Source organism: Camelus ferus, chromosome X (genome assembly GCF_009834535.1).
Source record: "Camelus ferus isolate YT-003-E chromosome X, BCGSAC_Cfer_1.0, whole genome shotgun sequence".
Taxonomy (NCBI): Eukaryota; Metazoa; Chordata; class Mammalia; order Artiodactyla; family Camelidae; genus Camelus; species Camelus ferus.
The window spans coordinates 18,258,769-18,285,765 of record NC_045732.1 but is presented as its reverse complement, the minus strand read 5'-3'; the positions used below and the strand labels follow the sequence as shown (position 1 = coordinate 18,285,765).

Genomic DNA, 26,997 nt, shown 5'->3' with positions numbered 1-26,997 from the left:
TTCTACTCTATGAATGAGCAACTTAAATTACTCCAGGTAATCAAAGGTATTCCAAATCAACTGGAGTCTCCCCCATGAACTGGAGGTGCTAGTACACTTGCTGAAATGAACTGGTATTTGCAAACTAAGGCCTAACATAAGTAGCAAATCAAAACTTTGGTTAACATGATAGTTAAGTGACTGCCCATTAACTACAGATAGAAATTCTACATACTAAAATAAGTTTTTTTTTTTTAAGTATACTCTGATTTCTGGAAAAAGATCTTTATAGGAAAATAAAATAATAAATGGAGGATATTTAAGAACGAGGAAACAACTACCATCAAATGAAGTTGCTAGTCTGCTTAAAAAAGATGTGTGCAAAAAAAAGGGTGTAGATTTCAAGAGCCTCCAAACACAGCTATTTATTCACTGAAAACAGGCCTGTGGGCTTCTGCTGGCAATGTAGAGTTGGACTTTTTGAATAATAAATAGTAATCAGGTTATAAGCTTAAAAAACACAGTAAGTTTATTAAGTTCAAGATGGACATTTATCAGGATAATGAACCAGTCAATGGTTTAAAAACTCTTTCCCTCCATCCCTCCCATAGTGCCTATTAACACTTGAGGGAAAAGTTACCAATTCAGTTACCCTGAACACAAGCTGGTGTTTAACTCATTTTTCTCCTCTATGATCTTTTAGGATTATTCAGCTTTGAGTACCACATTTAATTTTGTATATCTTGGCTGTATTTAGGAAAGTATTGAAGTTTTTTTAATTTAGTGATCATTATTCAGCATTAGTGAATCCAGTAGACAATTACAGAAAAATTTCAACCACTTTTAGACTAAAGCAGGCATTTAAGGTCTGGAACAAATCAATATTTAAAGTAAAATGTATTCTAGACCACATACTTCCTTTCTTTTAGATTACAGATTAAAGAAGTCCCATTTTCAACAGATACCACTCAGAAATCCCAATCTTGAAGAAATTCCTTTTCCTATTTCTCTTAACCTCAGTATTTTGTGCATCCTTAAGTCCTTACTTCCAAATCTCAAAGTTGCCAAATGCCACATACTCTGAATTTAAAGTATGCCAATAGAAAGGATGTTACTAAGAAAATAAATTTATAAGGAAGTATGAGACCATCTTTTTTAATGATCTGAAATCTAAGGATGATATTCTGGCTTAAGCTTTTTTATTTTTGTTAAACAAGTTTCTCTGACCACTTTTTTTTTTCTAACCAGAATTGCTTTAACACAAGGCATATTCAGTAGCAGTGAATTCTCTAACACGCTATAAAAAAGATGAACACCCTTAATGGAAAACCAGCTGAGGGACTGAGAATATGGGGTAGGAGGGAGGGGGAAAAAGTTGACTTTACCATTTGGTACTTTAAAACTGAAAAAGTGAGCTTTAAAGTAAAAAAGTTGTTCAGCTATTGACATGCAGAAAAATCCAATAGATTATTATAAGGGGCAGGCATCCAAACTTAATGGCCATTAAGTATAGAAAAAAAGTTTGGCTTAGCCAATATGTACAGAAATTAATAAACACATAAAATTTACCAAACTGGCAAAGATTAATTTGTTGTGGGAACAGCAAAATTTATTGATAGAGTAAAATTTTTTTGTAGTCTTTATGGAGGGCTATTTGGAAATACTTCAGTATTCATATCTCTTGACGTAACCTAAGGAAGTGATCAGAAATGTGTGAAAGTATTTAAGACAATCCACCAGAGGATTGTTTATAGCACAGAATTCTTTAATAGTGTAAATTTAAAAATAACTTAAAAATCCAACAAAAGGGATAGGTTGAATAAACTGGTAGATCTACACTATGCAGTGAGTAAAAATAACTAAGAATAGGGGACAATGATTTGTGTGAAAAAAAGCATATTCAACTGCAGCCATATATGATCTTTGTGTGAAAAAAATGTGTACACACCCATAAAAAGAGGGAAAAAAAAGACTTAAAGCAATGTTCCAGTGTTAACTGGTTATCTTTAAGGATCAGGATTACAAGTAATTTTTGTGTTTTATACATTTTATGTTTCCTACACTAAACACACTGTGATGATCAGAGAATAAAAGTATTTTTAAATGGGGTTCCAAGGAACATAGGGTTCTGCCAGACTTGCTAACCCATCTGAGCTCAGAGCCCTCTATCCAAGTATGTAGCAGTCATAATAAATAAGATGTACAATCACTGAGGAATATAGTAAGTTTATTTGGATTTGGGACTCTGAATAGTTCTGTCTCGACTACCTGACCTCCCGCCACAACTCCTGGACCTAGAGGAACTCCGGCTGCGGCTGCGGCTGCGGCTCCGGGTGTGGCTGTGGCTGCGGCTGCGGCTCCGGGTGCGGCTGCGGCTGCGGCTCCGGCTCCGGCGGCCCCGGCTGCGGTCCCTTTTTCTTCCTCTGCTTCGAGAACTGTGCCTTTCCCGGCTTTTGGACCTGTGTTTGTGGGATTTCTTCCCCCCATGACTACTCCTCCTTTTCCTCTCGGATTCCCCGTTTCTCCGGTAGGAATGGCCCGGCCCGGGGCTCCTCCTCCTCCGCGGCCTAGTGTAGTGTTCGTCGTGGCGGCCCATCCTCTCTCTCCTCTCCGAGTTCTTACCCAAGGAGGAGCCAGTCCGATCTGGAGACAGGTAGATGTCTCGATTAGCTTCCCAAAATTCATTGTTGGGATTTCTGAACACATGAAGAAAGTTGCAGTGTTTTCCTCTTGGACACTGCTGGATTTCAAATAAACCTGCAATGGCACAGTGAGGAAACGGCACTTACTGCTGGCACGCCATCCTTTGCAGAAGGTACACCTCTGATGTTCAGTTGGGATAGGACTATTTTCTCCCTATGTACAATGATGTCATAGTTTGGGTGCCCAGAATTTCAAAACTATTCAATGCTCTAACAAAGGGCACTGTAAAAAGTAACAAACTAACCAGAATGTCCCATTCCCCTACTGGACTATGGTGTGGAGTGCAACCAAACAAATGGAGATCACATTATTTTTTCTAGGGTTTTACCATCCTGCTGATTGACAGTACAGATCCCTAATTAACACTCAAGAACCAGCCCTGGGGGTCCCGGGGGCAATGTGCTTTGAGGGCACAGTGGTGGCTGTTCAGAACCACTGGCCGAAAGAGCCTACTGTAAGTGGAGGATCCTATATTTTCTTACACTTCAAGAAGATGACGACACTGGCCTAATGCTTTAAATTTACCAGGTGCTTTTAATATGGAAGAGTTTTGTCAAAGGTGAAACCTACTTGAACAGTTCAGAGATCTTTTTGGGATTGTCAACCTTTTCTTTAAAGCGGTAAATTCTCTAAATATGTAGAATAGGTAAAAGTGAAATGCCTGTATTTCAACACCCACACACTATATACACTGAATCAAAATGTATCAGAGTCCTCAACGTAAGCTGAAACTAAAAAACTCTTTGAAGAAAACATACAAGTAAATCTTTGTAGGCAATAGATTATCTTAGACATGACACCAAAAGCACAAGCAAAAAAAGAAAAAATAGATATACTGGACTTCATCAAAATTAAAGACTTTTGTGCTTCAAAGGACACCATCAAAATGAAAAGACAACCCACATAATGGGAGAAAATATTTGCAAATCAAATCTGTGATAAGAGACCTTTCTGTAGAACATATCAAGAACTCTTACAACTCAATGATAAAAAGACTTACAACCTAATGAAAAAATGGGCAAAATCTGAACAAACGTCTCTCCAAAGATGATTTACAATGGCCATAATCCAACAATAAGGACATGAAAAAATGTTCAATATTGCTAGTTACTAGGGAAAATAAAGCTGTTATTTTAAAAATAAGTGAAATAAATAGCCTCCAATTTGAGGGAGTCAAAGTCACCCTCAGAAGCACCTCACTGAAATCACACTGGATTCCCAGGAGCTGACAAAAGTAACCGCCTTCATAGAGAAAATAGATTCATCTCTTACAGCCCCCAGGCTTTAGACTTAAGCCTTGGTTCTTCTGGTTTGCCAAAGCAAGGAATTCTAAATTCTTTTTTTTCACCCTTCAATAAGTGTTTTTTAAGTGAGAGCATCCCTAAAGACCAAGTTACCAAAGACTGAGACTTTATAAATTACAGATTTTTAAATAAGAGGTTTTAAGCAGGTGAGCATAAGGCAAAGCAAAGGGTAAGGGAAGTTCTCCCCTGAGGTATGGGCAGCTCTTTGCTTCTAGGCACTTCACAACAAACAGTTCCGCTAAGCCCATCTGATAGTAATCAAAAAAGAAGGAGCCCTTCAAAACTGCTAGCTGCTCAAAGGACTGACTCATTTCCTGATTCGACAGCCGCTGTCTGATGAGTCAGTCTGACTGAATGTGCCCTGACCGGATTCTACAGCTATAATCAATCTCCACCGCACAAAAGCATGTATTTCAGGGATGGCAGGAAATGTTACAGGTAAATGGTTTAGGTGGCAAAGATGACAAAAGATTCATTGGGGATAAAGATGGGGGAGGGGGACACAAAACATAGCTCAAGTGAGGGGATCCAATAACTAGAAAACATCTCCAAGACTGCAAGAAGAAGGTAGCTTCCCACAGACAACTTCTCAGGATTCCTGCAGAGCCCAGGGCTGAAGATGGGAAGACCCGGAGTTCTAGCACCTACTCTCTCGCCTACGCATTGTGACCTCAGTCACCTCATCTATAAACTGGCCCACAAGGTCGGTTACAGATCTAAAATGTCATGTCCTTTATATCGTGATCTCTGCTCATCTACCATGTGAGGCAAAAGCTATGCTTTGCCCCTTTAAAATATCGTTTTTTTCCCTAAGAATATCCCTTTACATGACTGTGGAATACTGAGGGAAAATATCATCATGTTGCATTTTACCACAAATTGCCATTTTCCATCGGGTCACTGGGCAGAATTCGCACTGAAGCTGCCGTCCTGCGTACCATCGTCCGTTAAACAGAGAAAGGGCTGCTTGGCATTCTTCTTCCCTTTAAACCATAAATTAGAGGATCCACTTTAGATGTGTAGAATTAATCCTATTGTTAATTAACCCTTTGATTTGTTTACTGTAGGACCACCAGTTTCACTCCTTTCGTGCTACCTAGGGAGTCCTCACTGCATCATTCAAGCACCCAAGGCTCACAACATATTCAAAAACCCTTTTTACTAACCCTCCCAGAGGTCCTGATGCATGGAAATCGGCTTGAGTCAAAGCTTCTTAAACCAAAAGACTGGACCATTAAAAATGCAAGTGTTTTCCATTGTCAGAGCCTGTTCTTTCCCAGCTAGGATAGCTGTCCTTCTTTTTACAATGGTTAATTTAACCCATTAACCACAGCACAACGCAGGCAAAAAGCAAGATGAGCAGAAACGACATGCTAACTGCTGTCTTAGTGGGTCAAATGCACACTGAGATTATTTGGGGCTTCAATTTCTGGCTCTTTCGATTTATACATTTCTATTCTCTATTCTGGTTATCCCTTTTCAGTTTGTGTTTTAATTATTAAAATTACATAAGTAAAAAAATAACTATATTGCACAAGATTAAAAACTCTGTAAGTATACAAAGAATGAAATACAAATGTATTATTTTCAAATCCCTTCTGTATTTCTAGATCAGCTCTTAATATTTACATGTTTAAAAACACCATGCATATGAAAGCTATACATTCAGTGGAGAAATCCCAGACAGCAATACAATCACAACACTACACTGTGACAAAATGTAAAGTTTATGTTCATAATACTTACGATTGATACTGAACATACACATTGCCCCTCAGATGAGGTTCCAAGTTGCAGCTGACCTAAGGAGCAATGAAGAATTCCATCATTTAAAAAAAACAAAACCTAAGGAAAAGAAGCCCTCCAAGTCATCAAATGCACTTTTTGTCTAGGCCAACATTTCCAAAAGTTGTTATCAATCAAAGATTCCAAAATCAAGATACTGCCCCACCCTCAGGTCTATTTAAGGCCCCCAATTATCTGATCCCTGTTGATCCTGACCCTTTTTTCCCCAAAGATATGAAATGTTTCACACATGCATAAAGACAGACTAGAAATCACCCCATATATACATCACCCAGATTTAAACCTAACATATTCCATTTTTGACTGAGAATGTTTAAATACGTGAAACATGAAAGACCCAGCTGAAGCCCTTCCATCCTACTCTTCTCCCTCCTCCATCACACAGATGAGCACGATCCTGAGGTTGTGTACATCCTTCACATTCCAAACACAAACACACACACATATACATACACGTAGACCTACCTACCTACACAGACACATACCCACAGCCATCCATAACCACAGACAGGCATTTACACATATAGCATACATGTACCATAAAATATATACATTTAATCTTACACTCGTGCTTTGTGGTTTTTTTTCTTGGTGGAGGGGAGCTAATTAGGTTTACTTATTTATTTAACGGAGGTACTGGGGATTGAACCCAGGACCTCGTGCATGCTAAGCATGCACTCTACCACTGAGCTATACCTCCCACCATAAAATATATACATTTATTATGTACAGACATACAAAGAAGTGTATGTCTATTATGTATATATGGGTATACACACATTCACATATACATATGCGAAGAAACATGTATATATATGGATAATATACATTTGTACATTTGAAAGTTTTATATAATGTTTATGCACATTCATTTTTTAAGATATAATCATGTAATGACTTAATGACTCATTTTAAAGTACTATGGTATACATACTTGATATATCAAATTATCAAATTTATTTTGAACTCCCAATTTATCCCTTCCCACCCCCTTCCTATATGACCAAAGCACTGTGCTGTACACCAGAAATTGACACAGCATTGTAAACTGACTAGACTTCAATTTAAAAAAATTTATTTATCGACTTCTCTAATGATGGATATCCAAGAAGCTTCCAATTTTCATCAACAAACGGCGCTGTAGACAGCCTCCTGAATGCATCTCTGCACAGCAAGACGTTGTCTAGTGTGCGTGACTGGAAGTAGCCTGCAGATTTGCAGGTCATGTGCACCTTCAAGCTCGCTAGGTACTGACAAACTGCTCTCTGAAGTGATTTTACTAATTTACACAACCTCAGCACTCTTGGTATTAGAATTCATATCTTTTTTTTACCTAAGTATGAATAATATCTCATTTTAATATGCATTGTTCCCATTACTAGTAAGGTTGAACATCTGGTCATTTACCTTCAAAAGTGGCAAATCGGATTTGGTTTTATACAATGATATAAAAAGGTCTTCAAATAGTCATACTAATGTTTAGCTTTTATTTTCAAAATGAATCTATAATTTTACATATTTTTTCCAGAGTATTTTTATTAGAGCATCTCCAGAGAAGCAGGATCTGTACTGACTGACAGTTTATAACACCATCCCAAGAAGGAAGACTGAAAGGCCTCAGGGGGCCATGTCGGCACACCAGGGACCTTAGGGATCATTTAAGCCAGTGGTTCCCAAAGACCCATTATTAATTTTCCATGATGAATTTGATGTTTTGGCAATTTTCCTACTAAAAATTTACTAAACAGTTTTCTAATTATAACTGCCAATGTGATTAACATGAGCTTGGCTGACAGAATTCTCAACAAAAGGAAAAAATACACCGTAGTTAGCAGGCACCGCCTGTTGCAGATAATGGTGTGATTCCCACTAGGCAGTCCAAGGTTTGGAAAGCAGCCCCACCACTAACCTCCCAGGAGCAGTGTGCTGTAGGGACCCCACGAGGGAAAACACTCGTGTAGTCCAATCCCCGCCCTTCTGGGACAAGGGAGAGGCACGAACAGGTACCAGGTCATGTTCAGGAGCACAAGGCTACTGGACCACACCAACCCCTCAGCCGAGCTTCTCATGTGCACCAAGTCGTGGGTGGCTTGAGTGTTTATTGGCTCTGCCGAGTAGCAGTGTGAAGACAGGGAAGTGCATGCAATGGAAGCAAAAGGTAAAGGGGAAAGAAAAATTCTGAAAGAATTTTTTTACATCTTGAAATCAGCAGAGAGGAGGATAGCCTTGAATTTCACGAGTGCCGGGGGTTAGCAGTTGCTCTGTTCCTTGGCTGTTTCAACTTTCCACTGTCATTTCCCACTAACAGAAAAAAACCCACTGCTTTATTCCTTTCTTTTTCCAAATTACGGGCCATTTCTCCCATCCTAACATAACAAAATCACTCAGCTTGGGATCTGATCAAATCGAAGACAGCAGGAGGCTTCCCTGTGTTAGGATTCAACCACTGGTCCCGGGAGCAGCAGCTACTACACCTGACTTCACTCTTACTTTAAGGAATGGTTTAAAATAACTGTAATCTGGAATGCCTCTTTTACTCCCTATGCTGCACACAAACCATGACTTTGGGAACACTATATTCAGTATTGAGAGTATCCAGTGAATAAAAATAATGCAAAAAAAAAAAAAAACAGGAATTAAGATTTACGTTCTTGGGTAGCTCCAGAAGAAAGAACATGCACTCAGGTGAAGTTGCAAGCAGGCACCATCAACACAAAACAGTAACAACAAATCGACAACCTCAGTAGGTGGAGTTAAGTGGAGAAGTGTCAAACTGTGCACACCATAGCTCTAGGGGCGATCGACTACAGGAGGAGGGAGCACGATCCCCATCACACACAGCATGTACGTGAACACTTGGACAGTTATCTGCAGAGGACCTTATGCAAAGAATTTATCAGCCAGAAAAAGAGCTGGACCATAAAAGTACTGAAAGACCTTTTCCCACGTAGACCTCAGAACCCAGGAAATGCCACACTAGTGTGTGTTCATGATTTTGTGCAGTACCTCTACCCTACTGGCAACGACGGGGTTGGAAAAGGGGAGAGAAGGAGTCATCCCTTCCAACAACAGGCCAAGCACTGTGCCACCAGGCATCCCCACCAGGCAGAGACCCTGTGCCCTCATTTCTCACCCCACTCGGTACTTCAGAGGGAAGCAAACCAGTCCTCTCCTTTGCGCACACTGCACATGCCCACCTTGAACTGGATCACTTTTCCCACGTTCTTGAACTCAGGGAGCACGTCTTCATAGAAGTCCAGGAACTGTTGGTAGGTCTCCTCTTCGCTGTACTCCAGGCTCGCATCGGGGTCATAGTCGTCTCGTCTGCACTGCTCCATCCCAAACGTCGTAAACATGCTTTTAATAAGAAGAGTGGGACTTGACGTTGGGAAATTGTGTTTACGTGAACACCTGGGTACGAAGGAAAAACCGAAATTCAGTCGTCCAATGATTAGAAGTTACACATGAAAAGCTCACTTGAAACTCTGATAAAGACTCAAACAACTTGGCTGTTTTGACTTAACTGTGAGATGATAAACCCCATTCAGACTTTAAATCTCAACTGTTCTAAGGCTGACCAATATACTGGATCTCATTGAAATTATTTCCAAGTTCATATGCCATTCAGCTGCCTTTACTGAAGTTCAGGAAGCTGTCCACACACGGAAGCCCGGGGAAGAGGAGGTGCGCTGGCACAGCAGACTGTGATGACAGGTGCACAGACACGCAGGTGGGGCTCCGCGGATGGCAAGGACGATGCAATCCTGGTTCCATACAACTGCCAACTAACCCAATGCTTAGAGTACAGGGGACTCAGAATTTCGCTAAGTGGAATGCATTTTATAGTTTTCATGGCATTTTTATATTATTCCTCTGATCCTTGCAACCTGTTAGGACAGTCAGGGCTAGAATTTTCTCCACTCTGACAAAAGGAAACTGAGGCCTAGAGAAGCACACGTACTCAAGGCACATGGCTGGTGAGAGAGGATCCAAGAGGTCAAAGCTGAGAGTCTACGGCCTGTTTGTTATACGATGTGATATACATAAGGAATTTTTTTTTAATGAAGGAGGTTGACCATCGTGAAGAACAATTTTCATTTCCCAGTTTAAACTGGACCAGGTTGTTACTGAGTAATTTTTTTAAAAAAATCTTTTATGACTTTACTCTCTTATTCACTTCCTTCTCCTAAAATAAAATGAAGGGAAAAAATGTAGTTCAAGATTCCAAATCATCAAAATTTTCATGATTACTTTTCTAGTTTAGAAATTGGATAAGACAAAATTTTTAGAAAAAAAAATCCCCAGAACTTTGGAAGAAAAAAAGCTGAAAAACAAGGCAAGTGTTGGAAAATAACAATGGCCCTGCAATGACTAAATGTTTAACTCATCCTCATTTTCTGTTGTCTGTAACATACATCTGTGCACCTAGTGAGAGAATGCAGACAGAATGCCTCACATATACCATGCCCAGATCAGAAATGTGCAATCAGTGTTCATTAATGTGAGATTTTTTATTTTTCAAAGAATCCTCCTGTATTATTCAGTCAGACACCTTGTAATGAGCTCCATCTTCCCAAGTACAGGTACTCACAGAACAAAGATGCAACCTGGCTGGCAGTGTTAGCAGTGAACTAGACTTTTACAACTATGAAGCACATACAGAATTAGATGAGAAACCAATTTAACGAGGTTAAAATTCTGTTCACAAGATTATTTTACCTGAATGAACTTGGCTATAGTACCCAGGATGTCAAATGAGCATTTGTGAGTTTTGGAACAGTGCCAAAGTCCCCATCGAGGGAAAATCCCCACTTGGGCTGGAGATAGTCCATATAATCTGAGTATATTCAAGGCCAGCCCTACAGCTCCTATGAAAAGCCAGCTAAGACAAGAGGTACTTGGGAAGGCAACCTAAAGCTGTGGTACCAAGCCCATGTAATTCTCAAAATCACCTGGGAAGAAATGAGATTTCTCAGGTCCTGTCCCAGACCGTCTGTTTAGAGCTCAAAAAGTGGGGAACCCATGTTTTCAAAGTAACTCCCACCTGGTCCTGAAGGTCCGCCCTATTCGGGAACCCCTGGTTTAGGCCATGCTATTTATCCATTACGCAGATACTTGAATCAAGTAAGACTGCCACCAAATCATGCAGTTGGACATTACCTTAGCTGAAGGATGGACAATAAATGGCATGGCTCTCCAAATGCCCCCTCAGGTATAGCTAATTGACTATGCCTCTTCTTCTATTCTCAAGGGAGCACTCCAGGTACCCACTACCTCTGTCCTTCACAGAATCAAGTTACATGCTAAAGTAGGCTGCAATTATTTATTGAAGGTGTTTGTGAGAACCATTCTTGTGAAAATTACATGTGCAACTGTTAATGAAACATCTATTAAAGTTATTAGCCACCCTTCTATTCAATGTCTTAGTACAGTATTCCATGGGAGAAACATGTAGACTGTGATGCCTGGAAAATCTTTGTCTTTCTAGAGATCCCACTCACTCTTCCTTTGTGGTAAGAACTACATAGCTCATTTCTGCCTGCGATGTATAAAACTCCAAAGCCAATGTATTGTACATTCATAATAACTCACTTCTTCTCCTTTCCTGGCATTTGATTTCTTTCATTTCAGTCAACTTAGTGCAGTAGAAGGAAATGAAACTCACAGCATGGATAATTTTATGAATAAAATAAACATGAGAGACAACATACAGTTTCTCATTAAATACATATGAATTTGCCTATTCATATCCCCTTTTAGGATGAATAGGACATTAAGATATAATTAAATCTTTTCTTCTGCAGAGTAAAAAGTAATAATTAGATTTTGCCTCGATGGATTTATTCACCATTATGAATTATTTATCTACTTTAAGTTGTTCATTCATAAACAAGCCAAATTATAAAAATCACCATTGCCTAGCATATAGTTGGTATTTAAATACTTGCTAAATGAATGAAAACACTTAGTTATCCACATGAATGTCTTGTTTTAAAACCATTGATCCAAGAGGCAGGGAACATCTCAGAAGAGGGGCAACAGTAACAACATGAAAATAGGAGCAAACACTCAGCACATGCCATGTGTCTGGGGCATTCCACCTGCTTTCCCTGCATTCACTCATTTCAGCTTCACAATCGTCTTAGAAGGGGGTACTATTTTAAATCCCCATTTTATAGACACGAAAACTAAGGCACGGAGGGCTTAAGGAATCTTCCCACAGTGACAGCCGCTACAGCCAGTTTTTGAACCCAGTGTCTATTCCTCAATCTCAGTCTCAAAGAGCAGACTGAGAATGTGCATTAGAATTTTCCTCTACTCACTTAGATCCTGTCTTTCACAGATATCCCTTTGGGCATGCCAGTTTTTAAAGCCTCTTTTGTGCACAGTGTTTGCCATTCAAAAATAAAGCCAGGCTGCTCCAGTCTTTTGAAATAGATTATTTCCCCATGCCAGCTGTCCCACATGGACTAATACAAGCACAGGAAGAAAACAAAAGCAAAAGGTCTTCAGAAAGCTGTGGAAGGAATGCAAAGGAAGCCCTGCCAGAGAACTTGACAAGCCCACTCAGGGAACAGGTACGGGGAGAGCAGGGGGCACTCGGCTGGGGAACTGGAACGGCAGCAAGAACGTGGCAGCGCCTGAGTGTGAACATTTCAAACCCAAGCCTGTGCTGCTCCCAAAACGAGAACTCAGAAACCTCAACATTTTGAGTCACTTAACTCTGAGATGATAAATCAAAAGCAAAATTAGTTACCTATCTCCGAATCTGCAAGCTCCCGTTTTACTGTAGAATGGACAATTAGCTCGATCTTTCTCCATTATTCTTAATTCTGTGGGAGGTTCTGGGTTTTGCCATGTGGTGCCATTCTCCAACTGTTGAAAATAACCATGACTTTATTTGGTGTAAAAATCCATGAAGAAATAAATGTTTAAAATGTATTGAAATACTGTGGTCAAAAATAAAAACAGATTCATTTAACAATATACACATTTAAGCTGTGACACACAATCAAGACTCTACAAACTGTCGTGAGACACGTGTACGTCACTCCTGGCTCCTGGTCACTGCCCACCATCAGGCATTGCTATGGTTACCAGGAGCTGGCACCAAGGTTTCCCTTCTGTCCATCCGTTCTAAAAAGGGTCGAAGGACTCGTTAGGGAATCACCCCGTGAGAAATCTTAGTTACTCTGAATCAAGTTAAACCATCCATCTCGGGTAGGAATATGTGGCATTGGTTACACACACTTTGAGGACTATAAACAAGCCCAGGCCACAGGGGTGATTTCTGCTTTTGTTCATCAATTAACTTTTGTTGCTGCTGCTGTAAGTCACAGAGCCACAGATGTAATTCCCACGTTCAGACATGATCTAAGTAGCTTACCACAAAATTAATACTACTCGAAGTATTGCTTTTAAAGAAAGGTGCGTTGGTCTCAAATTCTTAATGAAAGGTTTTGAAAATACCTCATTTTCAGCCTGTTCCAGCATCTTCTGCACAGCTTCCTACAAATGGTGCAAACATAGGACTAATGAAAACCTCGAAGTCAGGTAAGTCACATCTGGTTTCTCTGGTTAAGAATCTCATGTGTAACAATTTTTTAAAAACCCATGCACACAAAAGGCTTCAGGTTCTAATTTGCTTTCTACAGCACAGATCTTCTGAAAAGCTTTCGAAAGACATACGGCTGAGAACCTTTATTCAAATAGGACATTTAACAGCTCACACTGCAAAACAGAGTCTTCTAGTAGTTTCTGTAAGAGTAATATTTAGAATATTTGAACATATAGTCTACATTCTATTTTTAAGATTAAGGTATTAGTGAATATCAAAAAACACAATGCTGGCTGAAACATCACAAACATTTAACAGATGCTGCATGATGACATGAATGGTAGCAACTGGGATTAATGAAAAACCTCAAACTTTCCAATAAGGCAAAGCCAGCCCCGCAATATGCCAGTACATTTTGATCTCCTTGGCATTTAACTGAGTTTTAAATTATGTCCAACAGACTTCTCTTCCCTAGCTCCTTAAAGCATACATACGACTCCTATGTCTAGGTGCTCACTTGACTAACTCTACCTGGTCACTTAAGGGTCCTCAGTAGCTTAACGTGCTCAAGATGGAATTCTACTCTGCCCCCTCCATCTAAATAATGTTCCATCTCAGTAAATGGTGCTGCCATCTGCCCACCTGCTCAAACTAAAAACCTGAAAGTATGACTTGAATTCCCTTTCCCTTCTGCCCTCCCCATCCTCTCAGCACCAGCTAGAGCCACAACACACTCCAAATCCATGTACTTCTCTGTATTAAGCACTTCTGTCATCCAGACCACCTCCTGTCCTGTCTGGAACAGCAGCCTTCTTCTAACTGGTCACCATATTTCCACCCTTGCCAACTTGGTCACCAGTCCCCACCCCCACCACCCATTTTATATACAAAAGTTAGAATGATCTGTTAAAGGTAAAGATATAAATTAGATGAAGTCACTACCTGCTTAAAAACCCTTTAACAGCTTTCCATGACACTTAAAGTAAAATCCAAACTCCTTCAGACCCAGGAGGCCTTACACGATGCCCCGCCTACCCTCCTGACCTCTGCCCCATCGCTGCTGCTCTCTCCTTTGGTCTCAAGAAGTCAGGCACCCTGACCTCCTTTCACCTCCATGCTCAGGCCTCCTCCCTCTGCCTGGAGCCCTTCTCCCTGAAATCTCTGCACTCAGGCATCAGCTCACACATCGGCTCCTCCTCCGAGAGGTCTTCCTTGACAGGCACTCCAAAGAAGTACTTCCCTACCCCATCACTCTGTCACGTGACCTTCTTTCTTTTTACCATTTACCATTACCTCAGAGGACTTAAATGATCTCTCTGCTAACTTACCATCCAGCTCCCCCATCTGGAAAACAAACTCCATGAGTGGAGATCTTTTTCACTGCCCTATCTCTGACCACCAGAGAAGTACCTAGCTCACAGCAGAAACACAGACTGCATATCCCTTTATATATGCGTAGACTCAACTTCATTCTACCTCCTTCTCCTTAATGTCTCTCCGAACTCCCTTTGAAACAAAAGCCTTAGCTTTTATCTGGTGCCAGAAAAAGTTCAATTGAAGAACATTCTACTGTTAAAATGGGAATTTATTACTCTCTATAAAAAAAAAAAAAAATGACAAGCTCCAAACAATTTTTCTGTCCCCAAAAAACCCAGCATGATCTTGCCTCATCTGGAAAGTAGTACTCAAATAAGGGTGTTTAAAAATTTGTGCTGGAATTAACTGATGGCCTGAGACACAAAAAAACAAAGGTTGTTTCTACCCCATCATGACTAGGATGTAAACAAATGCATTTTCCCCCATGATCAGGTGATTACTCAATTTTACGCTATTCAAAAGTAGCAATATTACAGAAAAGATACATCCTGATGAATCATTCAAGGAAAGATGAGCTGTGACATATTTGAAATAAATACACTGTTAAGGAACAGCAGCAAAATAGACCAAAGCAATCTTTAAAAAGAATCCTGGAAGATACAGAAGATATATACACATACCTTATAGATTCTTTTTTTCAGTGAGCAACTATATGTTAGCTACAATTGCCTTTATAGCCAGTTAGAGAAGAAGTCAAGATTTAATAACAAAAAAAATTTCCTAATCCCTCAGTATCCGAGTTTCTGATTTTTTCAATCTATTGGTTCTTGCTGACATGTCAAAAGCAGTGAAGTCTCTTACATACCAAATAAACGTAGAAATGATACAAAGTAGTATTCTCTAAATAAGTCAACCCATATACAACAAAACTTCAGAAAAACCCCATTTACTCTTGAGGGGTACAAAGTGTAAAGCAGAGGCCAGCTGCCTGTTTTGGTAAATAAAGCAATAAGGCTGTATGGGAACGTGGCCACCACCATTCCATTACATATCACCTACGGCTGCTTTCACAAGACACTGGCAGAGTTGGACGTTTTCAACAGAGACCATATGGACCATAAACCCGAAATATTTACTCTCTGGCCCTTTACAGAACAAGTTGGCCAAAACGTATAAAGAGTAAGACAGGTAGAGCTGAAGAACAGCCTTAATTTAAGGTATCTGCCACAGCACAGACCTAAAGAAGAGCACCCTAAGGAAACTCTAGTGTCTGTCTAAACTAAAAACATGACTCTTTCTAAAGAAGAACACAAAGCCCAAACCCTGATACGCCTACAGCATATTCTTCAACCCCATCCCCCGCCACATCTGCCCACTAAGAGGATACGCAGTATGCTTATCCTCCTGGGACGGGAATCACCTCTCTTTCTTTCTTCTCCTGCAGCTTCTGCTCCTCCTCTTCTCTCTCTTTTCTCTGCTGTTCTTCCCATTCTTCCTTTAACTTTCTCTTTACAGAGGGGGAAAAAAAATAAAAAATACGAAAGGTAATTTTTTTTCAGATTCACTTTTTAAAAACATTTAACATATGAGGCAAATAAATGAAAAATGTTAACACTGGTAAAATAATCCTCATTTTTTAAAGTTCCAGGTATGTAACTCTTAATGGAAGTCATTTTGGTTAAATCATTAGTTAGTTAGCTCGTTATCTGATTAATACCATACCTCTTGTTCCTCCTGCCGTCTTCTAGCTGACTCCTCCTTTTCCTTCTTTATTCTGAATTCTTCTTGTGCCTTCTGCTCCCGTAGCAACCACTCCTCATGCAATTTTTGCCTATTGATGTAATGATGTCATGAAACAAAAGCAATGGGCATTAATCTACAAACACACACACACACACACACACACATATATATGATAGCAAAATGACATTTGGGGAATGATGAAAGGATCACGAAAGATATTTTTTAGAAAGAAGTTAAGTAGGGGTAAGAGGACCAGAGGATATGAGCAGTGATCTTGGAAAAGCACTACATTTTAGCAGCTATCCTCCTAAGAGGGGGACAGCGTAAAGTCACTATTTATACATTCCCTATCTGTAACTTCTTTACACAAAACATTGACACTTCAGCTTTCCCTTTAGGTTGGCCACAGTGATGTTTAGGTGCCAATAAAGTGAGTAACAAGTTTCAAAGCAACATCTAGCTTTTCAAATTTACAAAGTATTAGCCTTTCTGTCCTATGCATTTTAAAAGCGTCTATCACAGGATTGCAGCATGATGAAAATCTGCCATAAACCCTCGGACTGCTACTCTATAGTTAAGACACTCCTGTGGTTTGCACCAAGCACCTAAACCGCTGAGAAGAAAAAAAAACTACATCATGATCATGTCTTTAAAATAAAGAAAGCTACAGGTTTTAAGAAAAGATGACAAGGAAATACAAAAACAAATTATTAGGTGTCTAGTTTATTTTTAAAAAATGACCAATTAGAAAGAGGGATCTTATCTTAAAATGGTGTCTCAAACATCCAATATCACAAGTTCCTAACTTAAAGATGGGTTATATTTCAAAACTTTATAAGCCAGTTGAGTGTTTAAAACCTAGATTGCATTTTCCCCACTGATTTTGTAAAAGGAAAACGAAACATGAGAAATTGTTCTATATTATTTCAGGGACATTAGGAGTTAAATGAGATTTTATGTCTAGCTTGGGGACCAGCCACAATTTCAAATACTTTACGGCAAAAAGTATTCTGTTTCCAACTAGAGATTCCAGGCACACATCTTTCATCTCTGGTAGAGACTGCCATATTGCATATGTCAACGTTCCTGTGTATGTTATAGGTTTATGTAGATCTCTTATTCATGAATCTTTTGAGGAACATATTAATTGTATATAAGCTGAATCGAAGTGTATATAGATTTAAGACCACAAAAAAGTAAAATGTTACAAACTTTAAAAAGTAATAACTTGGATATAATATTGAGAACTATAGAACTCTGGGCACATAATTCTGTCAAACCCCTGCACTAAAAGACTTGAGCAAAGTCTGGCATGGCTTTTAGCAGCATAAGGCTGTGTCCCTAGGATGACCCCAGCACTACCCACCCTGCTCCCCCTCACATACACACACTAAAATGTCTGCCTGAGGAAGCTCAATTCTGCCAGGAAAATGGACTGTTTGCTCTAGCCAACACCTGCCTTCCCTTTCTTAGAGCATTACTACAAGTGGCTCGTAATTGTGAATATGTGTCTCTTGTAACTCATAAGGGTCTCTCTCAAGGATCTGAGAGCCACTCCGGGCAAATGTAATCAGTAAGAAGGATGAGGCCTCTGCTGCCCAGGCCCTGTGGGAGGACAGAGCCCTAACTCCCCACTAACAAACACAGCTGCCTAGTCACATTCATAGGGAACAACACTTCGTACTGTTCACCTTTCTCATTCTCCCTTTTAAATGCCCAAATCGCCTCTGCACAAACGGGAAAGGAGCTCAGCTCTTCCCCTATTGTCAAGACTTACTGAATAAAGTCTGTTCTTGCCACTTTAATGTCCAGCTGTGTTTACCTCTGACACTATATACCTGCTTTTAAGTAGTACATAAAGTCATAGAGCATTTTCACATAATTTTCCTGCTTTTCAACAACGAAGTATTATGCAACTCTTATAAGAATAAATAAAAGCCAACAGAACACAAACACATGCATATGTGATTTAATAGAAGCATCTCAAATAAACGGGAAAGCAAAAAAATATTACTTCCCTGTTTCATGCTATACCCATCATCTTCATCATAACAGAACTCTAATAAGAACAGCCAGAGTTATTACAACACCTCCTAACTGCTCACACTATGTTAAGCACTATACACTTATCACCTCATTAATCTCATTTCATCTCCCCAATTCTATGCAGTGGGTACTATGATTGATTTTTTTTTAATCACCATATTTAACTCAAGGAAATTGAAGCTTAGAGAGATCAAGCAACTTGAACACAACTAGTAAGTAGCAGGGCCAGAACTGGAATGCAGACCTGGCTGAATCCAACTCCATTTTCCCAATCACTACTACTTTTTTTTCTTCAGGCATTTTGATAATTCCACCTATTTATGTGCTTAGGTAGAGAACAAGAATTAATTACAAGAAAGGAAGCAACATTTCCAGTGAATACACTAAATAGCTAAAGAGTGTCTATAAAGTTTTTTCTCCTTTAAAAACTTATTTTTTATTGTAGCAAAATATATATACCATTAAATTTACCATTTTAACCATTTAAGTGTACCACTAAGTAGCATTAAGCACATTCACATCATTGTGTACCACTTAAAAAAAAACTACCCCCTGAAAAACTCTTAAAAAAAAAAAAGCAGAATATTTTTGTCATCTTGGGATGGGGAAGGCCTTTTTAAGTTAGACACCAAGGCCAGATATCATGATGAAAATTGACGACATGGAAATCAAATTATGCTAAGTAATGCCGCCGCAAGCCAAGTCAGGACTGATGACAAATGGGAATATACATCACATATAACAGATAAAGGATTAATACCCTTAATCAAGTAATAACATTGTTTACATAACAAACTTAAGAAAAAGAGAAAGAGAAAGGTGCAAGACTTAAACAACTTACAGACAGATAATACATAAAAAGATACTCATCCTTACTAATCAAGGAATATACACTTGAAACAATGGAATATAACTTTCCCCTATGGGAGTTTTAAGAACCGATAATGCCTAGTGTGAGGGAAAGTACGGGGAGATGGGCACCTTGATTCATTGTTGGAAAGGCTGCAAACTGCAAACCGGGATGCCCGTTCTACCTGCCCATCTACATTTCACGTGTACTTGTCCTCTAGGCATCTTCCTAAAGAAATAACAGGACAATCACCAAGGATATATAATCATGGATACTCACTGCAACTTTTTATATAAAATATTATACTTATATTAAAATAGTAAAAAGCCTGAATGTAAATTAACAGTAAATAGTAAATTAATAGTACATGGCAAGTGAATGTTATTTAATAGTAAATAAGCTGATGTCCCTCAGTAGAGAACTATAAATTATGAATAAAAAATAAATTATGCTACATCCGTACAATGGATACTATGTTGCCACTGAAATGGTTGAATTAGATCTCCACATCAACACTGAAATAAATGTCTTACATGGTCAGCAAAAAAAGCAATTTATCGAAAAATACATATAAATATCCCATGACAGAAATATACATGTATCTACAACTTCTTTCTTACATTCTTAGCAGTGGCTATCTCTGGGTGTGTTGAGTTTACTGAAGTGCTTTCACTTTCTATACTTCTTAATTATTTAGACTTTTTTTTTCAAAAACATTTACCAATTAGCAAAAACAGTAAAAAATACTCAGGGTTTCGTTTTTGTTTTTTTGTTTCGAAAGACTACATCTCATTTCAGCCCATCAGCTAGAGATTTAAACAATTTATCCAGGGTATTTTCTAAGACCTACTGTGTATAAGATATTAGGAAGAAGACCTGTACTAATGAGCAGAGACTTCTAACAGTCAAGTGAAATAACTGGGTTCACAGGAAGCGCTTCAATCAGTGCTGACCTCTCTACCTCCAACAGCCTCTCTTCTTCTAGTTGTTGTTCCTCAGTAAAAGCATCCGCTGCTGCCTCCTCCTCCTTCTGTGAGAGTCCTGAGGGAATAGAAATGTTTCATTACACTATCTGAGTATTATGAAACCTTGGTCAATAATTCAGGAAAAACGATGTACAATTTTTCATCTTCACAATTATGGTACAAATCTGTTTTTAAAACTTTCTAATAATAACAGGCCCCCACTGCCCAAAATGGAACAATGTGAACATCAAAAAGAACAATAATGGTAGTAGGTAACACATTAAACTAAAAAAAAAAAAAATGTACTGATCATTCCACAGTGATACCCCAAAAGGCAGTGGGGCGTGGGAGAGAACATCCATCTTTACAGAAGAATGGCAACTAAAAAATGTAGGAAGACTTAAGTGAAAAAGTCCTCACTTCTGCAAGGAGGAACTAATTGTTGGGAAGAGGATATTTATTTAGCTATCTCAAAATATCAGTCCACAGATGATTACTAATTACAAAGGAGGAACTATCCTTTACTATGAAGTGATCAGATTGGCAACACTTTGACCACCCTCCTCCACATCCATGGTTCCTCCATATCTGCTGTTCTGTACCCTTGGATTCAACTAACTGCAGACCATGTAATATTATAGTATTTACTATTTAAAAAATCCACATATAAGTGGACCTGGGCAGTTCAAAACCCATGTTGTTCAAGGGTCAACTGTGTATCTAAATGTATTATACACATAACTATATATGGAAACATACTACAGTTTTGCACCTTGCTTTTTAAACTTCATGTAACTTTCATTTCTGATAAGGCAGATCATTTAAGCAGCTCATTTCAGTTTATTTCAAGTAAAAGTGGGTGCTAAATAGGTTGCCTGTAATAGAGGTGATACTCTAGAAAGTTCTACCAATCATTTGCCAACTCACTCTTACAGCAATTCTTACAGAGTATCTCTATATTCTATCCTTCTGGGTAATGTTTGCCCATCCAATATGTTCTACAATGAACAGCACTGTTTGGTAGACCACAGTATTCATGAAGCACTACTAAATAAAGAATTTAGTTGGAGTAGGCCAAAGTAGGGATAGTTGTCCAGAGACAAGTGCTTAGTCTTTGATTTGCCATTAGCCACATACAATCATGAGCTGACCAATGAGCTGCATCAACTGACTAAAATGCCAAAGAACACTTCTACTTGCTTCTCCACAAAGGCTCACTGCAAGCACCCTTTGCAAAGTTAAAGGGGAAAAAAGTCAATGCAATACAAAAAACAGCTATAGGATTTAAAACAGGTAAAGAAAAAAAGGAAGAGTTTAAAAAGGGGGTGGGGGAGCATATTACAAGAAAACAGGTTAACAAAGTAAGGGGGCTGAGAACTTTAAGGGGGTTGGAGGAATCACTAACAGCATCAATAACTCCAATATACCCTGTTTTTCCTTCTATCCCTGATGCTTTATCCTGCCTCTAATGCACCAATTTTGAATAAATAAAAAAAGAGATGCTAATACAGGCTGCAGGTAAACACACTGCTCCTTCCATTCTAAATATCTCAAGTATTGCTACTAAAATAATGACTAGGCAACTCCAATGTAAATAAAACCGCTATGGCTATTTTTCTCAAGGCCCAAGAATCCTGGTTACTTGAAGCCATGGTCTGTGCACTTAAAGAACTATCTAGGATGATTGAATAGGTAGATTCTAGATAATATGGATGGCAACCATTATAACTCAGTACTCCTGTGTAATTTTAGTGCTTCCATCTGCATTTATAACTACTATATAATTTTATAATTAAGTTAGTAGCACTAATTTCATGAAACAGGTTGAATATACAAATGTTCGATTTTGCCATGTGAAGGTCAAATGACACCATGGCCAGTAGAGATAAAGGTTCCACAGTATTTTAATAGGAAAAAAACTTGATAACCACAGGGCAACAGTAGAAGTGGCATTCCAAACCCCGATCAGTACCATATTCATGCTGTAAACATCTGTTTCCCATTATCGCTAACATTATATTAATGTAGATTTGATGTTTTACTGACTGTGTAATTTCACTTGTTTTGTAATTTTTAAGTATTTTATAATATTTATATTTATAATATGTACGAGTATGTTTATAAAAATGTTATTAGTTGAGTAAGTTTCATAACTAGTTTTAAGCACATATACTTAAATAACAACAAAGGATTTGTTAAATTAGTGAAATTTGAAAAAAACTTCCAAAATGTCTAAAACCCTCAACTCCTGCTGGTTTTACAAAGAAAAATATTCACCGAATACTTACTATGTGCAAGGGCTGTACCAGCTGCTGTAATTCATGATGCCCGCACCTTAATATTAGATACTTTGTATCTACCTGTAACCAGTGGGTAATGATTCACTGTGACTTTCTTCCGCCTCAGTAGTACGTTAACACTGTTCTTGTCATGGGTCTAACAGAACTTTTAGGGAGGCCGTGGCTACATCAGTTCTTTATCAGATACGGTAATTGGCTTCCTTCTGACACTGGGGCCTAAGTTAAGACGGGAGTCGGGGGAGCAATTTCACACAGAGAAAACACGATGAGTCCGTTACCTGAGTCTCTCAGTCGAGCGAGTTCCTGCCGACGTTTCTTTCGTTTCTCCTTCTTCAGGGCGGCCCTGTACTTTTTGTGGCTGGAAAAGACAAAACAGACACACTGTATCGTAAGTGGCCGCACCTGCAGCGCTGCCTGAGCTCCCCTCTCCTCCGCACCCAGTGACAGGAACTCATTCGGGTGCTGGGGAATAAAATCTTGCTTCCCGTCTTTTAATTTCAGAACATGCTTTTACCATCGCCTCGCCGTCGGATGCCCAGACAGCAGGACTTCTCCATCCCACCACCCGTTCCCCTCCCCTCCTCGCCTCCCTGAGCCCACGGGTGCCCGTTGACAGTCGGGAACGCGCTTAGGAAGGGATCGAGCTGCCACGGTGGCTCGCTTGCTTGCCCCAGCTCCCCTTCCCTTCCTGCCTGCACATCCTCCATGCCCAGCCTTGGTCCGCTCGGCCCCTTTTGTCGTCAACTCATATCCCTAAGCCCAGCGTACCTCAATTTCTCCGGAAACATCATTTGTTCGGGCGCCGCCATTTTCTCGGCGCAGCCACGCCCACGCCCCCCCCCACACCGGCGCGAGCCGGCCGGAAGGGGCGGGCTTGAGGGCGTGCTCAGCCGCGCGCGGGCGTTTCGCGGCCTCTCGGTCGAGAGGTCCGGGGAGCATGCCTCCGCCCCGCCTGACCAGAGACGGAAGGTGGGAGATAGGTTGCTCGTCTTCCAATCCTCTGCGCAGCTAAATGTCTCCTTCCCGAAAAACCCTCTGGGGCTCCTACCCTGCCCTGTAAGTAATTCTTCCCTCCTAGCGCCCCCCTCCCCCAGTGCGTTATCACTACCTCTCCTCACATAGTGGGGTGTCTTGTGCCCTGGAAGTTAAAGTCACAGTTCTCCCTCTTTTCTCCTCATCCATTCACGAAGCCTCATCCCACACTCGCTGTTCGCCTTGCTTTCCAATCCGAGGCTCCTCCTCCTTCTGTCGTTCTGCCTATCAGCGCCTCAAAGCTCCCCACTCCGCTCCCTTCTGTTTACACCTGCCAGCTCTGTAGGCGAATTTAACTCCTGAGGCTACAGAGGTGCAACTTCTGCTTCAGAGGAATTTACAGTCTAGAGGCACAGAAGGACCAACACATAGATTAGATAATACGGTACAGGCAACTAAGTTTACTTAACATAGTCCACCTGGGGATTCAAGAAGAGCTTTCTGATGCCTGAGTTGAGTTTTGAAGGCAGATGGCCTTAACTCAAGTGAAGGATGGATTCAGTTGCAGGTAAATCCGCATACGCAAAGACACTGAGAGGCGAAACAATGGAATCTGCCAGAACCGCGAGAATTTTGGTCTTCGAATATTAAGGGCAGTTCGAGAGTATTAAGGAATACAGCGGTGGAGGGGGCTGGGGCTAGGTTATGGAGGAGGGCCATTCCAAGAAGCTTTAATTATGCTCTTTAGGCAACAGAGAACCATTGGAAGATTTTAAGTTGAGGCTTGTTGTGGTCATATTTGTGTTTTAGATAAACTACTCTGGTTTACAGTATAAAGTATACAACTGGAGTGCCGCAGTCTCGGTAAGAGGTCACAAGGAATTAAACTGGGGTAATGAGAGTAAGGGATTGAGAAAGCAAAATCAACCTTGCTAATAATTAGACTGATATACACATACAAGACCAGGGACAAGGCCAGGAAAAAAATGTTCCCTCCAAGGACATGTTGCAGCTGCAAAATGATTAACAACCCTTATCTTTTGATAATTGGATAACTTCCCCGACTTAGTTTTGTTCCTCTCTCCTCCAAATCAAGGTTTCTGAGACACCCAATTACTAAACTGCCCCTACTTCCCCTAGTCCCTCTTTTAAGTGATTCAGCAGAAGCCCAAACTCTGCATGAACTCTGCCCTTCTCCCTCTTACAAAGACACTTGCAGGAACACGCCTCCAAGTTGACCTTGTCCAGCTCAGTGCATCAGTAATTAGGGACATAGACTTTGGAGTTGGATGTACTTGGAAACTCAAGCCTTGCCTCTCTGATCTTGAGTAAATTCCTCATGTGTAGTCTTCAGTTTTCTCATCTGTAAAACTCAGGGGAATGCTATATGTTGGCATAGTGCCTGGCAATAGTTAGTGTCCCCCAAACATTAGCTGTTATTAACAGCAGCAGCATGGTGAAAACTTCCCAGCCCTCTCAAGAGTGGGTTAGGTACTGGTCCTGCAGGTGCTCCCAGCGCAAGTATTTCACCTTTTATACCTGCCGCACTACATTGTACTTTGTGGCCTTCATAAGTCTGCCTCTTGCGCTAAGTTTCAAACTCCTTAAAGGTGGAGACTTGTACTCCTGAGTGGCACAAAATGTAGCTGCAAATCTCCAATTTTGCTGATTCCTGAGACCAGGACTTATGCTGAGAATTGCTGCCATTCTGAAAGCATCAGTGTTTGGATTGCTGTAACATTTCTTATGAATCAGAGCAGACTTTCATGTCAGAATAATAAGTAAGAATGTCTTCTAGGAAGATACTCCTACTTAAAAAAGAATACAGATTTAGATTTTATTCTGATTTAGAAATGAATGTAAATCTCCTTTTACAAGAGTTAGACATTTATCTTCTACAATTAACCACTGAATTCATTTTTATGAACAAGCTTAAATTGCTCAAGTTGATTTCATTACAGAAGTCACTTTAAAAGCCAATTCCATTTCCAAACTACAGTTACCATCATTTGAATTCAATAAATCATAAGATAAAAATGAGGTTGTTAAAAATGTAATGCAAAGATACATTCTATTATGATATTCTGATAAACAGAACAAATTTATCTTTCTTCTGAAACATATTTTTAAAAATTTTTCTAGGTGCCTGAAATACAACATCTACATATTCTCAAATATGTATATTTTGGTTTAATCCCTCTGTGTGGGAATATGCCTAAATTTTTATCTTACATTGTCAGTAGAAAATAGCTGATTATCTTTAAAAGGTTGAAGAAAATATTTTACATATGCAAATGATGAAATAGGTAATGCTATTATTAAATAAGTCTTAGTTATTGTAAAATGACCAAAGAATGATCCATAAATCTATTTTTCATTTATTGCAAGCATAAAGGGAGAGCAAGAAAAATGTTTACTCTCTGAATGCCAGATTGGGACCCTTTCAATTAATTTGTTTTTTCCCTTGCTCTAGTAGGACAATGGTACTAGGACTCGTTGAATGGTCAATGCAGAAATTATCAGGAAAGAATATTTCATTTCTCACCTATCATTAATTTCAGTACTAATCACCAGATTTATTCAGGGACATACAGTAGGGTCTTAAGTCCTCTCTAGCACTCATTGCTATGCCAAGGACTTTATATATTTTCCAGATTACAGTTATAACTTAATATGTATTCATAACTATTTTACCTTGCTCTTTTAATATGAAAATGCATGCAAATGTATATTTGTACAACTGATTAAAAGTTTTCTTTGGAGGAAAGAACTATCCAGGGGTAGTTATTCTTTATTCATTTCCTTATTCAATCAGTTCTTCTGCAGTTATTAGTGAATACAGTTATTCTTTATTCAATCAGTATTCTTACTGACTCTTTTTTTTTTACATTTTTTTATTGAGTTATAGCCATTTTACAATGTTGTGTCAAATTTCAGTGTAGAGCACAATTTTTCACTTATACATGAACATACGTATATTCATTGTCACAGTTTTTTCTCTGTGAGCTACCACAAGATCTTGTATATATTTCCCTGTGCTATACAGTATAATCTTGTTTATCTATTCTACAATTTTGAAATCCCAGTCTGTCCCTTCCCAGCTCCTGCCCCCTTGGCAACCACAAGTTTGTATTCTATGTCTATGAGTCTGTTTCTGTTTTGTATTTATGTTTTTGTTTTTGTTTTTGTTTTAGATTCCACATATGAGCGATCTCACATGGTATTTTTCTTTCTCTTTCTGGCTTACTTCACTTAGAATGACATTCTCCAGGAGCATCCATGTTGCTGCAAATGGCATTATGTTGTTGGTTTTTATGGCTGAGTAGTATTCCATTGTATAAATATACCACATCTTCTTGATCCAGTCATCTGTTGATGGACATTTAGGCTGTTTCCGTGTCTTGGCTATTGTAAATAGTGCTGCTATGAACATTGGGGTGCAGGTGTCATTTTG

At 39.4% G+C, this 26,997-nt stretch overlaps 1 protein-coding gene, 1 long non-coding RNA gene and 1 other non-coding gene across 5 annotated transcripts in view; 1 reads left to right on the top strand and 2 right to left on the bottom strand.

Moving 5' to 3' along the window:
• Nucleotides 1–374: 374 nt before the first annotated feature.
• Nucleotides 375–23,496, bottom strand: ZRSR2 (zinc finger CCCH-type, RNA binding motif and serine/arginine rich 2). 2 transcript variants are annotated; one of them, XM_006189306.3, is made up of 11 exons: nucleotides 23,340–23,496; nucleotides 22,850–22,929; nucleotides 20,260–20,347; nucleotides 16,390–16,498; nucleotides 16,088–16,174; nucleotides 13,263–13,301; nucleotides 12,550–12,668; nucleotides 8,990–9,203; nucleotides 5,733–5,788; nucleotides 4,860–4,969; nucleotides 375–2,736 (listed from the first exon to the last, which is right to left on the bottom strand). In XM_006189306.3, the coding sequence occupies exons 1-11, from the start codon at nucleotides 23,378–23,380 to the stop codon at nucleotides 2,207–2,209; spliced, it is 1,473 nt and encodes a 490-aa protein (XP_006189368.2). In that variant the 5' UTR covers nucleotides 23,381–23,496; the 3' UTR covers nucleotides 375–2,206. The 2 variants fall into 2 exon arrangements, with proteins under 2 accessions (XP_006189368.2, XP_032331641.1); XM_032475750.1 differs by lacking the exon at nucleotides 23,340–23,496 and adding an exon at nucleotides 23,086–23,107.
• Nucleotides 6,421–6,492, bottom strand: TRNAA-AGC. Its single transcript has one exon. It is a non-coding gene; the product is annotated as a tRNA-Ala (tRNA).
• Nucleotides 23,492–26,997, top strand: part of LOC116662217 — a 63,019-nt gene continuing 59,513 nt past the window's right edge. For both annotated transcript variants that reach the window (XR_004318224.1, XR_004318225.1), the window contains exon 1: nucleotides 23,492–23,627. This is a non-coding gene — a long non-coding RNA (uncharacterized LOC116662217). The remainder of the gene's footprint in view (nucleotides 23,628–26,997) is intronic.